Genomic DNA, 15,577 nt, shown 5'->3' with positions numbered 1-15,577 from the left:
TGAAATATAAGAGATTAAATAATCCCGCCACAACAAAATTTAAGACTTGTGATTGATGTATTTAAGGATAACTTCAATTTTATTGGTGAATTTAAGACATTTTAAGGCCTTAATTATAGATACATTAAGACTTTTAAAGATTGCGCAAACTGAATAATTGTGAGCAGGATTACTGCAGCCTTCATGAACTTGCAAACACCTCCACAGCTCTCTCAGATAAACTGTCCACAGTGTCACAGGCGCTACGGTTCCTCACCACATGTGGCACAGGCATGGGCTGTGGAGCCATGGGCGCGGGGCTCCACTGTGTGGTCGACATGGTCTTATTTTGCCAGTTTTGGCCACCGGTTAGCTTCTTCTCACCAGGCTGGTTCCACTGCATCTCTGGCCTGTTGAAGAACAAGCAGAACAACTCAATAAGTGCTTAATACTATTTTGAGCACTTCTTTTGCCAGAGCACAAACACGTGAGAAAGCAAATGTAGTATGGAACTGCATTAATCTTTCAAAAACAAGTCTAGAAACTTACTTCTTGGCTCCAGATCCAAACTGCAGGTCTGAGCAGGGAGAAGAAAGAGAACATAGTGAAAAGGAGCATTTTCTGGAGAACGCACACAAGTTTTCAGAAAAATAAAAAAATAAAAATCTTCTGGACTTGTCTTCAACCGCAGCACAGCCAGCGCCCGGTAATTATTCAAGGCCCGGTGTTGCATTGGTGAAGTTATGTAACTGTTCCTTCTGCTGCGCGGCTATTGCAACTCGTTTTCTCTCTTTGTTAACAAGTTTGTGTGTGTCAGCACTCACTGCCCACAAGGTTGGCCAGAGAGGAGTCGAGGTCATTTGCTAGCAGCTTTCCTCCAGGATGGATGGCCATTTGAGGAGGAGGAGGAAGTGGTGCGGTGTGCGCGGTGACTGTGGGCTTTAACAGGTCTCCGAGAGCATCGAAACCTGCACAAGAAATCAATTTTGTTCATGTAGATGAGCTGGGGCTGCAGGGGGGGGGGGATAGGAAAAAAAAGTGCTTTTTACATCTGAAAGGCTTCAAACAACCTTGTAAAGAGATGAAAAATGTGTGGAAGCTTCACAAGATACACAGAGACGGATGAAAAGAGAGAAAAGCAAGAGCAGAGATGTTTGTAATTTTTATTTTCTGTGAGGAAATGGGCTTCTGTTTGCCTAACAGCAGCAGTTCAGTTACAGCTTAGAAAGTGAAATAAAGCCCTGAAGGACTGTCAAACTTTGGGTTTGTGAAAAATATCAGGCAGTAAGTTGTTTATTCAAGCATCCAAAGCATAAAGGACATCGTTCTGAGCTGCTTTTAAGTGCACTCCAGAGGCTAAGCAGCCTGATAAACGACATCAGAAAGCCGAGCAATTCAATAGCCAGCAATATTTTAGGTTACAAGTAACATTTCTAAACTCTGAACGATCCTGTGCTTCTTTATTGGAAGAGGTCACACATCCCACCTCATTGTGCAGAACAATAGCGCCATATTCTATGCCAAAAATCATATTTTTGCCATAGAATGTGATTCTATGGCAAGCTGATCTAGTTTTAAAAGATGTGTACTGCAGATAATTTTCTTCCCAAAAATTCAAAATAACATTCTAAACATGTCACTATTATCTAGAGGAAAAATCTTGATGCACACAAATTTCTCAAAATAATTTATCAGGACATATTTGACAATGTAAGCAGTGTATGGTAGCTGCATGATTTGCATAGAGAGCCAGTGAGTCAATTTAGTGTTGCTAAAATGTCGCACCGGAAGGACAAAGTTCCTCAAGTCACATTCATCTTAAAAACTTGTTTTACAATTGTTTTTTTAAATACCCAAATTCTACATTTATTTTACTATAAGCAAATTATATCTAAAGAACAATTACTCTGGATTGTTAACATTTGGGGCATCTCTGCTCATCTCTTAGTTCTAGGAGTCATTTCCACAACTTAAAATGTCAGTGGAGCCTTGTACCTAGCTAAAACTGAATATATTATCCTAAAAGTATAACATGGAATAGTTTAAACTGAAAGAACTGATAATATTAAGTCCTAAATCACTTTTAACTGTAAAAGTAGATTAGTCCTGGGTTAATATTAACCAATATGTTCAAGCTGATATTTTGGCTAAACTAGCTTAAGTGAATTGAGCATGTTAGCTTGTATGTTCACACTGAAACTCATTGTACTTCTGAATATCAGACACAGTCCAAAAATATGACTGTCAGGTTAATTGGCCTCTCCAAATTGTCCCTAGGTGTGAGTGTGTGTATGGTTGTGTGTCCTGTGTGTCTCCGTGTTGCCCTGCGACAGACTGGCGGCCTGTCCAGGGTGACCCCGCCTCTCGCCCGGAACGTTAGCTGGAGATAGGCACCAGCAACCCTCCCAACCCCACTAAGGGACAAAGGTGTAAAGAAAATGGATGGATGGATAGCTAATATTTACCAATATCTTTAAGCTAACCCTATGTTATTGTGGCTGTGAGCTAGCTAATATGTCAGCCATTCTTACTCTGGGGATTTTGGCTAATATTACCCAATGTGTTGAAGCTCCTGAGTGAAGCAATCCAATGTAGAGCAGTTTTAAGGAAAACATAACAGGGCGAACACCATTTCTGTCATGGGAGAAGAAGGAGAAACAGTGGTGGAGACCAAACTGGAGACGCAACAGTACAGCCGTCTACAAGAAGTCTGAGGAAAGTGACATTTAATTTTCCTCTGGGATTAATGAAATATTTTTGAACCAAATTACTCATAGAATTCTACCAAGTCGTCTCTTGCTCCAAACCTTAATCTTGTGAGCAGAAATGAGAACGAACATTTCTACATTTCACTATTCCTGTCATGTAGCATCCTCTAATCCCTGACTTGGTAGATTGCATTCATCCAGGTTACCGATTTACATGATCCTAGCTGTCATATTCACTGTACGACTCTGAACAGTGATTAGTCTTGAATGAATATGAGTGTGCCTGGTTGAAAGCATGTGAAATAGCATTGTTTGTTTGCTTTTTCCCCCCCTCCAGTGTCCATTGCCTGTAGGTGAAAATGACAGAGTAATTTCCTGTACTGGTGTGCATGTGAGTTTAGGAGCCAGCAGTAACAACTCCCATGTCAGCACTCATTCAGCTAATGGTTGTTACTATTTGCTGGTAGAAAAACCTGGAGGTGTGACTGAGAGTGTGCATGTGTGTATTGGATGCAAAAAAAAGGTGTTTGAGACAGGTAAAAAAAAAAAAAAAGTGTGTATACAAAAGTTTGCACCACTGGTTTAATTCCAAATACAAAAAGTGTTTGTTTTTTTTAAATACCAGGGGAGTTGAACAAAGCAGAAAACTAATATTTACTGCTTATAAATGGACAGTGTCTTCTCAAAGGGGAGGAAATCACAGACAGGCAACTGATGGTGGGGGAAGAAAAAGAGGGAGGAATAATATTTAGTTAGGAAGCGGTGTGTAGGCCTGACAGCGCTGCTGACACAAGAGATTCGAAAAACACTTTCACTGCTGGCTTAGCAAGATGAGAAAACAAGGGAGGTGGGGCAGCGTAGAGAAGGAAGAAAAATTAAAAACGGCAAGATGAAACTCAGAGATGAAGCAAAAACAATCAAAAAAAGAAAAGACGTGAGGAACAACATGAGGAGGGGTGGAGGGCGAGTCAGACAAGAAATGAAATCACCCTTTTCCCTCCTGAATTTAATTTCCATCCCATTGTCGACACTGTAATAAAACACTAAGAATGTAGCTCTTCTCCACCCACTTCTTGATGTTCCTTCAACCGCGTGTCAGTGAAGTTTTCTGAATTACAGAGCCTTTCTATTGAGACGGGAGGAAAATTGTGGCTTCAGTCGATCACACACCCAGACGAAGGCAAGAGGACGGAAGGGGAAGAGAAGCGCCGTATTGAACTGGGAGGATGAACGTTATCGGTGTTGGCTTCGATGCTTTGGAGTCGGATTGGCTGTCAATATGGGTTAAAGATCAAAGGAGAGGAAGGAGGCAAATCTGCTCCAACAGTTCGTCTGAAAAGCACTTGGTGCTAACAGATGTAAACCGAAATTTAATGAGGCGACATCTTCTAAAACTCAGCACAAACAATGAGCACTGAACGGTATCTACTGTTGCAGATGTAATTGGTAGATATCGTGGCCACCTGTTGGAGTGAAAGCAGAGCTGAAACATTTAAAATCCTCATTTAAATTAATTCGCTGTGAAATCTACTCAGACATGACATTCACTCCACATAATTTACTGACTGCGACTCTCTCTTTGGTTAGAGCCGCTTTCTCGAGGCAAGAGGTAAAAATCTTTCACAGTGGTTCAAAATGATCTTTTTCCCTTTCCTGTGTGGCACCATCCTCTCTGTGTGGTTACAAACAGATCTTATGGGACTTATCGAAAGTCTAAACATTCCCCGTCTCTTGGAAAGTAGTCCAAGTAACAGTGAATGTTTTGCAATTTGATAAAAATTCCCAAATATCGTTCTACACGGAGGGCGAAATGGCTAGGCTTTTTCTTAATTCATTCTCAAAAAAAGAGCCAACATGGCTTCTTAAAAGAAAATAGTTTTCTCCAGATTTCTGGAGTAGTGGATCTCTGCACCTCCTCCACAGTCAGCATGGTGGCTTTCTCTGATCCATGATGTCCTTTACTTTAAGCTCAGCAGATTAGGTAAATTTGGTAAACTGTTTCAAACCCATGCGTTTGTGTACTTTTACTTCTACCTTACTGTTATGCAGCATGTTGTGTTGCTCTATTTGTCAAAATCCCAACAAAATGCAGTAAAGTTTGTAACTAAGGTAATAAAATCAGATATACAGAGTACAAATATTTCTGAAAGGCCATGCAGAGGATCTCCTGGTTCTTTATCGTTTGTTTCCATCTACTACAGAACCAAGTAGATGGTTCTGGGTTATTCAGTGTATTCACAAAGAATCGCAGCGTTTCACTTCTTTCCACATTTTGTTTTGTTCCCAATTTTTTATTCCAAATTGTGTTAAATTAATATCTTTCCTCAAAATGTGGGACATTATATAGACAGGTGTTTCAAATCAAGTCCAATCAACTGCATTTACCACAAGCCGACTCCATTTAGGATGTTGAAGCATTTTAAGGACAATCAGTGGAATCAGGATGTAAAAAGCTGGGAATACTTATGTTCATGTGATTTTTCAAAAATTATTTTTATTTTTAATAAATGAGCATAAAACTTTATCCCAAATTATCCTAATTGGAGGTTTGTGTGTAGAATGTTGATGAAAGTAGTGACGCGCTGCAACATTTTCACACGTTTATTCTTGGAAAAAATGTTTAATTCTCCATAACTGTATGAAAAAATATTTATTTACATTTACTCAAATGTAGCCAAACTTAAACTGTACTTTAGATATTGTAGCAAAGCATCCAATGTAGCCCTAATCATGCTTTTTTATTTTGTAAGTAGAAGTAGCAACAGGGAGTTTATTTAATACAAAAGTGGTGCATTTCTTCTTTTCCTATTCATCTGAGTGAGGAAATTCAATTCTGCGTGACAAACATTATTAGCTCTCCTCTGTCTAGATTGCCATGATTACTTCACACAAAAGCGAGTCGAGTGCAGAAGTACTTTTAGAAACAAGCTCCAAGATTAGTACTCTGGTGACTTCCTTCAGCTTTGGTGGGTTTTAGTTCCACATTAAAAAGAAAAAGAAGAGTTAAAACCTAAAAACAAGACACTGCTGATAAATACAGAAGAAACAATTATTTGGATGAGATAAGAATCAAAAAAAGTAAAGAAAGGCAGAACGTTTCCATTAAAATTAATGAAATCTACCAATTTGAATAGAAGAGCTGGCGCCTCATTTATTAACCAATCAGAAAGAACGAAAAAACAAAAACAAAATTGCAGCAGTTAACTAGGGAATATTAAAAAGAAAAACTGCTGCAGCAAAATGCGCGAAGGAGGAGGGGGAGAAAAGAAAGAAAAGGGATTTCTTCATTTTAAAAGCGAGGAGTCGGAGGGGAAGCAGATGGACCCGAGTTGCCTGGGTGATTCTTGCCTTGTGATGTGTGATGAGGAGACGGCGAAGCAAAGACGAAATGAGAGGAGGCAGCGGCACGAGGAAGAGGAGGAAGGTGGGAACGGTGTGAATGACAACAAAACACAACAGACGAGAAGAAGCAGGCAGACGGAGGAGAGGGAAATGATAGAGGACGTGTGAATGGACACATTTACAAACATGCAGACACGTCTGTGTGTGTGTGCGTGTGTGTGTGTGTGTGTGTGTGTGTGTGTGTGTGCGTGCATGCAAACATCAGTGCACATGTGGAGCAGCTGGAGACAGAGTGATTTTTGGGAGATGTGGTCGGTTTGCCCAGATGGTTTATGGGTCGTTTCAACAGAAGCTTTATGAGTAGAAAAGAATCTCCAAACACAGAACTAGTCTGGACAGAAAAGCCTCCCACTGTTGGGTCCACAAGGTCAGAGGTGGAAAAATCAAAACATGGCATAGAAGATGCTTTTATTTTTAAAGATTTTATCCTAAATAAAAATATCTTCTTTTTTTTTCATAAGTTGAGAAATTTCATGAATTATGTAGAAATTTCCACATGGGGCGGTGACTGATGGGGTGCTGCTGTTGTGAAAAACTGTCCGACAACAAGACAGGAAATGAGTTTATCTCTAAAATGGCAGCAAGAGTGAAACTTCACTTACACTGCCTTGCAAATGTGCTTCTCGAGTTTTGTTGGTTTTTTTTATGTTTTGTCAAGTTATAACCACAAAACTCAATGCATTATCAGGATTTCAAGCGGCGGAGCAACACAAGGCAGTTTGTAATTTTATTGTGAAAGGACAAAAAATACATGGTTTGGTTCTCTCTACAGCCTTGACCCCAGGCTGCCTTATGCACAGAGCGCACCTATCCTGGTACGGGTTGGCAGTAGAAGTGAGCCAACGGGGAAGACGAACACTGATAGACACAATAAACTTAGCTAGCTAACTAGTCAGCAATGGTTTATTAGCCGGTAATGCGACTCAAACTTTTCACTGACAGTAAAGTCCCTTAAGAAAAAAATAAAATAAAATCTACATAGGATATGTATGCCAGGTCAGAATATAAGACCTTTTGTTAACTTATTTAAGGTCACCTTACATTTTTAAGACATTTTAAGGACTTTATTTTAGATACACAAATTAAAAACTTTTTTAGGATCCGCAGACACCCTGCAAAGTTGTCCAACAAAATACAGTTTCACTTCCAAGTCTTTTAGGTTATTTCTCTGCAAGATTTTCACACAAAGACCAAAATGTTTGTCAAATTAGTGGGACGTGTCCCGGAAAGGTAATGTTTAAGGCTCAACTAGATCCAAGTCTGGAGTTTGGTTGGATCGTCTACAATACATGACTATGGAAACGGTTGGTTCAGGTTGATGTACAGTATTAGTTTCCTTCCCTGATGTTCGTAATAAATCTAGCAGATTTATTATGCATAAGCAGTTATGCTCTGCTTTGTGGTGGCATGTTACGTAACATCCACACAAACTGAAGTCGCAGTTGGTGTATGTGCCGTGATAAAATTCAAAGAAGTTTCAAAAGCACAACAAAAGCAGATCCTCACCTGTGAATTGGGAAAACGGTTAAACAAAGTTGCACAATGGTTACAAAATGATCTAATCTGAAGGTCTAACAGTTGAATAAATAATGCAGGATGTCCCTTTTTTAGAGCTCAAAGAAAGATTGGTTATGAGAGAATAAAATAAAGCCAGAAGGAGGAAACGTAAGAGAAATTCTGCTGAATTTGAAGTTTGCCGATACCAAGACCTTGGGGCTTCCGTCTCTGGCAGAGGTCATCATTAGAAAACAAACCAAAAAAACCCACAACATGAAGCAGAGTTAGAAAGCAAAAAAACAAAAACAAAAGCCAATCCCCAGAGCAGAGCAGACAGATTGCTGAAACTAATCAGAGGGTTAGTCCAGAGCGCGCCGCCATCAAAGCCAAGGGGTTTTAGTCACTTCCCTGTCCGGACAGTCGGACAGAGCAAGGGGCTGTTTACCGGCTGCAGGTTGTGGGCCGTTGTTACTGGGTGTGGACTTATTCCCGAACACGGCATCGAAATCTACAGTCATGGCCGGGGTGGTCTGCTGCAGCGGCTGGCTCTCCGGTCCTGAGGAATGCAGTTAAATACGACTGAGTGAGGCTGTCCTGGACGAGCTTCATCCCACAAACCTTCACTGAAGGACGCTGCGGGAGACGCAACCAGGACGGGTTTTACAGGGAAACGAAGTTGTGGTTTCGCTGTGGGGAGGATTCCCAAACCTCCCGCTAATCTAATCCAGTTAGATTTAGGAATCTGGTCGCCGCTCTTCCACCGTTGTCGCTTTGAAATTGAGGATTCTGTGCAGGCTGCTGAAGGTTTCAAAGCAAAGCCTGTTCATGAGGAAATCTATTGATGCACCCGAGTGTGTGTTCACTGTCAGGAGAAATGTCATTATCTGAACAGAACGCCGCACAACAACAAAGAAAATACTTGCGAGTCTCCTAGGGAAAGAATAAAACTCTTATTGAACAGCGGTTTTCTTTTTTTTTCTTTTGCGTGTGGGGAAGAACTCTTATTTTAATATCGTCGCACCAACAAACCAGGTTCAGTCACAGGATTCTTTAAACTTATTCTGAATTTATGATTATGAAAATAATGGATGGATGAAATGATAGCTGGACGAAAAGATGGATGGATGATAGCTGTGAGTGAATTTTGCTGGACGATAAATTGACCCCGAAGTTACTGTGATAAGTGATAATATTGTTCTTTTGAGGCAATTTTCAAGTAATATAATGGCAATGGCATAATAATAATAATAACAATGCACATTCTCAAAGATCAGTAAACTTAAAGGAACTGGAAGATATTTTAAATATTCAAAATAAATCAATCAATCAAATTTTATTTGTATAGCACATTTCAGCAGCAAGGCATTTCAAGGTGCTTTACATAATTAAAGAAAAAATAAAAATATAGCATGTGACATAGAATAAACAGTAAGAGAGAAAGAGATTTTGGAAAAAAAAAAGATTAAAAAAGATAAAAACATACTTTTGTTACGGAATTTAAACGCCCGTCGTCGCCGGACTGCGCCGTTCGAACATAATGAATAAAAACAACAGAAACAAGAAATAAAATCCATCAGCAATTCTCTAAACAAAATTACCCTTAAAAAAATAATAATAATAATAAAAAAAAAATATATATATATATATATATATATATATATATATATATATATATATATATATATATTTGAGACCAAAGGCACCAGACTGAAAACTTATTAACCAGTTTTTGGTAGAAAGAGAAAAACGATACATGACGCAAATTAAAACGATTGAGCTTGTTTTAATTTATCATGCAATTAATTGATTTATTGATTATTGCGACAGGCCTGTGGATGCATAAAATATCAGCCGAAAATATGAACATATAAATGAATAAAAAATAGGTAGGTGGATGGAAAAAAAAGATTGATGGATGGACAGATAACTGATGGATGGATGGATGCAATAGTAGACGGATGGCATAAATATTGATCAGTGAATGGAAATGCTGATATTTTCCCCTTTTATTGACTTATTCCATGTGTTTTGAGGGAAGGAAACATCTGTAATCAAATCCCAGACGGTGTAGGAACCCTGTGATCAATAAACCAACAATAAAATGTTTAGAGGAGATAATGTGCCCTTCCTTAAAGTTGGATGACAAAACAGCTGACGGCCCAACAATATAACAATGCAGCTCCTGGACGTTTTAACAAATCAGTCTACTTACAGGAACTGATCCCCTGAGTAACCATTTGATTGAACAGTGCTCTCTGTTGTGTCGTTGTAGAGAAAAACAACAACGGACTGGAACAGAAGCTGTGAAGTCAGACCCACGGACGACGACAACAACCGCCCCTGTCGCTCGCAAGCAACTCCGGCTTTGAAATCTGGCCGAGCGAATTTACCAAACGGCTCCGGCGGTAATCCTGTGACACAAAGCCTTTAATACTCCACACCACCAGAGCTTCCAGATGCATCACTGTGCTACACTTTGATTCAAGACAGCAGATAGCGAGCTGAAAATGTCAGCTCAGAAACATGCGGGGCACAGCTAATACACGCCCGGGTTTCAGCGGAGAACGACACGAAAACCACGACTGGTTCCTCGCGCAATTTTGAAGTGTGGAACCGCAATCGCAGGAGTTATTATTGCAAAGCCAAGCTTGCTTATTTATAGGGAAACAGTTGAATCTTTTTGTCTTGGGGTGCCGATAAATGCGGGAGGGAGATGAAAGCTTACCTCCCCAGGCACTGTTGGCGTTGGAGATGGAAGGAGTGCTCTGCACGGCGGGGATGAAGGCCGGCTGAAGATCAAACAGGTCGCTGTTCAGGTTGGGGACGCTGAGGAGCAAACCGGAGGGAGAGGGAGAGGTGAGGAAGTGAGAAAGTGAAAGGACAGAAAAAAACCCAATAAATCAAGATATCAAACACACACAAAAAAAACAAAAAAAACAAAACTTGTGGAGAAATGAAAGGAGACAGAGAGAGAGTATTAATATTTAATCAACTGAGCATAAATAGCTAAAGTCGCCACTAAAAACGTTCGTTCGTCACAGATCAAGATTAATCCCCACTCTCTGCAGGGCTATAAAATCTTCCCCCCTGAGCAATAAAACAGTTAGCGGCAGTAAATTCACAGTGTGTAAATTCTGCTCCGATTATTAAATCCAAATACTTTATCCATTTCCTGGGAAGGAGTCGGGGAAAGATTTCTGGTCTCCAGAACAAAAACTGACATGCAAGCGAACGAGATCTCGTCTCGAGGTTCGGAGTTTTGTTGATAAACACTCTGAACCGTGAAGACGGCTTTCAAGATTTTTTTTAAAACATCGTATGAGAAAATTTTGCTCGCTTGATAAACTCTTGCTAAATAATGAGATCCCAACCCCAATTGTGCCAGTTCAAACGCATCTAAAAGTTAACTACAAGACAACATCAAACCACAAAAAGCTAGTTTGATGTGGTGATTCGGCTCAAAAAGGAAAAAATCCTATTTTTATGCATCGAGAGTGAGACACTTCTATTCATTTATATGAAGGCAAGCCACAAAGGTTTATTGCTAAAGACAATAGTTGCCTGCAGAGTGCTATTTCCAAGCATCCTGACGGAAAGCTAAGTGGAAGGAAAACGTCTGGCAGATACAGGTACATCAAATTTAATTTCATTTGACTTTTTATTTCATTCACTTGATATGAATATAAACTTATAAAGTCTGTCAATATTAGCTATTCAACTTAAAAGACTACTACAGACATATTTCAATACAAAACAAAACGCGAAATGTAATTTAAGCAAAAGGAAACCTGACCAAGTACCATTGACTGAACGGTACATGAATATACTGTAGCGAAAGTCAGTTTTTGTTAGCTGTGCACAATACTTTAACTTTGTAAAAAACTGAATGTTGAGCTTCCTGTAAGCCACAATCATCAAAACTAAATGGAAAATGCTTAAAAGGGACAGTATTATACGTTTTCCATTCACATGGTATCATTTTATAGAACAATCAAGTAACTATGTTATCAGTAATGACAATTTTATATGTATCAAGCATAACGTAAAAGAAATTTTACTTTGTAATTTAAAGCCTTGAATATGGGCTTCTGTCTCTTTAAGAAGCTCCAGCTCTGGAAGTCATCACAACATGGCTCCTCTATTAATCCTTTAATACCAGCGCTGCACTGAGAAGGAGCTCATATAATGAGTTCAGCACATGAACAGTTCCACCAGGTGTTTGCTAATTGCTGCTGGCTAGTCTGAAGAAGCTGAGTGGAGAAGTTGCGTTGGAGGGCTGCTCTTTAACGCAGAAGTTCAGCATCTTGGCAACTGCAGTTGCAGGTATGTTTATAATGAGGAATAACATAATATGATTTAAAACTCAAAAAAGTCAATTTTACATACTGTACATACAATTTTACAAACATTGTCGTGTTATAAACAAATGAATTTCAGATTTTAATATAATTACTGAAATTACAGGACTTTGATTTTATTATAATTTGTAGAGATGCACCAGTATATCCAGAGAGGACGACTCAGACACTTGGCAGATGGATAACACAAGAATAGTCCACAAAAACTTTCTATTTGATTTTTATAAGCTGTTTCTGTGGTTCATTATGTCAAATCTAGACTGCAGAAAAGATGGCAGCAGATTCCTGATCTGGACTTTCTTTTCCCCACTTAACCCAAACTGGGATGAAAAACTGCTGCTCATCTGTTGAATTCCTGAACACAATCCTTTAGAAATATTTGGGTCAACGTCTACCATGACGGATGCTGAACAGCGTGAGCAGATTTCTGACCGTGTCTGCTTAGGTTTGTGCACCTGTTTGCATTCAGCACGGAGCCAAACAACTCCGGGGTGTGTGAGATGTGGTTGTTGTTGTTGGCGCTGCCGACCGACTGGCTGCTGGGGGAGGCGGAGGGTGGAGTCTGCATGCTGATCTCCTTCAGCCGCTGGTCCTGGAAAAAAAAAAAAAAAAGACACAGATGTCAAACGTGAGAAGCGAGGACCCCAGCACAGCTTGAGCAGAGACTAGGCTGTTCTGGATTCATTTGAAAATGGGTACAGAGACAAATAAATTGTTTTTAACAGGCTAACAAGTCAAATTTAAGACTTTAAGACCTTCTTAATGACAACTTGATTGAAATTTAAGATAAAAAAAACTAAATATTAGGAATGGTTGACCCCTGTGGGACTTGAATGATGAGGAAAAGCATTGCTAGGTAGATAACAGGCTAGCTAGCTACTTTTCACTGGTTATTGACTTGGCAATAACCAGCATGAGAATGGTCATTTTATTTATCAAGTTGAGTTTTGCATATTTTATGTTAGCGTTTCATTTATTTTGTTATTCTTATATGATTATTGTTGAGTGCTTTGGCCAGTTTTGCCATTTCAAAAATGCTTATGACTAAACTTGTCTTAGGTGGCTAGCGAGGCTCTATTTGCCCTTGCTAATATATCCTTGCCGTTTGTGTCTAATAAGAGAGAAGGGCTTGACAAACAGCTAGCTAGCATCTGGTAAATAGCAGCAAATATACCCTTGCTAGCTAGATAACTAATACAGCCTCGTCCTTGCTAGCAAGGCCAAATTTACCCTTGCTAGGACAGCTAGCTAGTAATTGCATATTTGCCGCTAGTAACCAGTAGCCTGAACCACCTGAAGCCACAGAACTCAACAAAGATTTTGGCACAATACTCAAGCTTTTGCCTGACAGAAAAGTCCCATGAAAAAAAAAAAACTACATAAACAAGAACATGCGAGATTAAACAGTCCCGTCACCATTAACACCTGAGATTAACGTATTTAAGGAATACATTATTTTAATGAATTTAAGGCTTTTTAGGATGCGTGGACACCCTGTGTAACCCAACGGCAACAACTCATCTGAGTCAAAGTGGACAGATGATATTGTCGGACATTGATGCCCTGTAATGCAGACACACAATGTAAAAAGCTAGACAGCTTTCTTTGGGTGCAAGTTTGGCTTTTAATATTCCTGCAAAAGCCCAGAAGGTTTCTAGAAATGCTGCTATCAGGGTTTGGGATTCAGAATACAGGGATTTTAAAACTAATTAGTCCTTTTTAAAAAAAAAAGTTCATAGTGAGTACATGGACCTTCCGAGTTTTTTTCATGTCGGATCTGACCCGGTTCTGTCAAGACCCAGGTGCTGCTGAGAACAGAGTTTGCTTCTCTCTAGTGACATATACACAAATCAGCGAAGCCCGTCCACAGCTACAACAACAACAAAAAAACTAAACATTCTGCATTTTAATATAAGCTTTATTCTCGTTGTTGTGCTGAGTCAAGGTGACGGAAGTCAATAGATGTGAAGAATGACGTGACAAAAACAGCAGGAGTCGTTTCCATTAGGCTCAAACTGCAGCAGAACGCTGCTGACGTCTGCAAGACGGCCGGGGAAACGATTGGAAGCTTCCGGACTGATTTCAGAAAAAAGACATGGGGAAGAAAACAGTGGGAAAATATCAAAATGTTATGCAACTTTCTGGTCTAAGATCAGCACTTCTATTAAGCCATAATCTACGTTTATGATGCGTCTGTGGTTTTAGAGTATTAACCTACAGGTTGAATGTGAATGGTGAGGTAAGGCAGGGTAAGGTCTTTAACATAATATGGTGCTGAGCAATAAATGGAAATGCACTCATTCGCAATCTAACCAATTTTTCTGACCAATCACTGCAACTTGGCTGAATTTTGACCGACCCACTCAGCGTCCTATAGTTTAACTTCCTGTTTGATGACATTTCTTGCAAGGCGAGCGAGCAAGATGAAAGCGTGTGTTTTTATGTTCTGTAGGATTTCCATCTACCGTTTACACAACTCATGTTAACTTGAATAATCAATATGAAAAATTTTTCTCACTTTGATAACTCCTCAGGACATTATTTGTGATATTTCAAGAAAGTACTTGAAAGTGTTATTTGTACTTTAACTATTAACCTTGTCAAAATCCTGTTTTTTTTTTTTTTGGGAAGGTTATTTGCAACAATTTCAACGTTCTTGTTGAAATTGTTATGGTAGGCCACATTATGATAAAAATAAAGCTTTAAAAAAAGGCAACTTTAAAAAAAAGATGATGCAAACATCAGCCAATTTTTGTGTCCTTCTAACATCCTGGAAGGACTGAATAATTCACAAGGACTTTAGATTTTAACACCAAACAATGAAACAATTTAATTTTACAATTTAAGCATTGTAAAGATATTTAAAAGAAATAGTCAAACCTGTTGAATTGCATCATCCCTTCATTAATCTCTCATTTTCTTGTTGTATTTCATGCAATGTTGGGGTATCTAACACACCAGACCTTTTAATTTGCCCTGCAGAGATCAATGCACTACTTTTTTATTTATTTTTTCCCGTCAGGGAATTCATTGTGGGAGATTTCCCCCCCACAAAAAAAAAAAAAAAAAAAAAAAAACGTTCTGTTTGTCCAACGAATGAGGCAATTTCCAGTAGAGCAGTCAGGCCGGTTATTGGTATGGATGACTGCAGTCGGAGTGAAAACACAGCTCCTCAAAGCGCCTTTATGTGGCTTATTTACACAAGGCCAGACGGAGGTTTTAATTCAGTGCACAACTTTAAGGTGAAGAAATGTTCCAAGTCACCTTACAACCTCTGCCGCCTTTAAAAAGATCCAGAGCGGATTAATAAAACAGAATCCCCTGCTGTACCAGCCTTCTCCTCATTTCTATTCCGACAGAGTAGTGAGGAAAGGGGAAAAAAAAGAAAAAAAGCAGCCAACTGCTGGTATTGTTTGGGCTGAAGCCCCAGCTGGACAGTAGCTGAGCGTGGAAGTGTTTTTGTATGTGCGCGTTGAACCCATATGGACACCAGAGAGCGCAGACAGCTGGACTGGAAGGTTTTGGATGACCCCTCCTGACCTCGCTCCAGCTCTCTTATTGAACTATGTTCTCACTTAATTTCACCTCTTCTTTCTAAATTAGAAAAAAAAAAAACAACAAAAAAAGAAAGAA

At 39.4% G+C, this 15,577-nt stretch overlaps 1 protein-coding gene across 3 annotated transcripts in view; it reads right to left on the bottom strand.

The window, feature by feature from the left end:
- LOC103480389 (phosphatidylinositol-binding clathrin assembly protein) overlaps positions 1 to 15,577 on the bottom strand; it is a 100,925-nt gene that overhangs the window by 12,382 nt on the left and 72,966 nt on the right. For 2 of the 3 annotated variants that reach the window (XM_008435311.3, XM_008435312.3), the window contains 6 exons: positions 12,400 to 12,536; positions 10,312 to 10,412; positions 8,032 to 8,142; positions 804 to 947; positions 529 to 556; positions 257 to 389 (listed from right to left, as the gene is read on the bottom strand). In XM_008435311.3, the coding sequence (XP_008433533.1) occupies positions 257 to 389; positions 529 to 556; positions 804 to 947; positions 8,032 to 8,142; positions 10,312 to 10,412; positions 12,400 to 12,536 (654 nt within the window). The remainder of the gene's footprint in view (positions 1 to 256; positions 390 to 528; positions 557 to 803; positions 948 to 8,031; positions 8,143 to 10,311; positions 10,413 to 12,399; positions 12,537 to 15,577) is intronic. The other variant, XM_081599617.1, reaches the window with a different exon arrangement.

Source organism: Poecilia reticulata, chromosome 18 (assembly GCF_904066995.2).
Source record: "Poecilia reticulata chromosome 18, P_reticulata-male-v2, whole genome shotgun sequence".
Lineage (NCBI taxonomy): Eukaryota > Metazoa > Chordata > Actinopteri > Cyprinodontiformes > Poeciliidae > Poecilia > Poecilia reticulata.
Note: the sequence above shows the minus strand (reverse complement) of the source record. Positions and strands in the feature narration are given on the sequence as shown.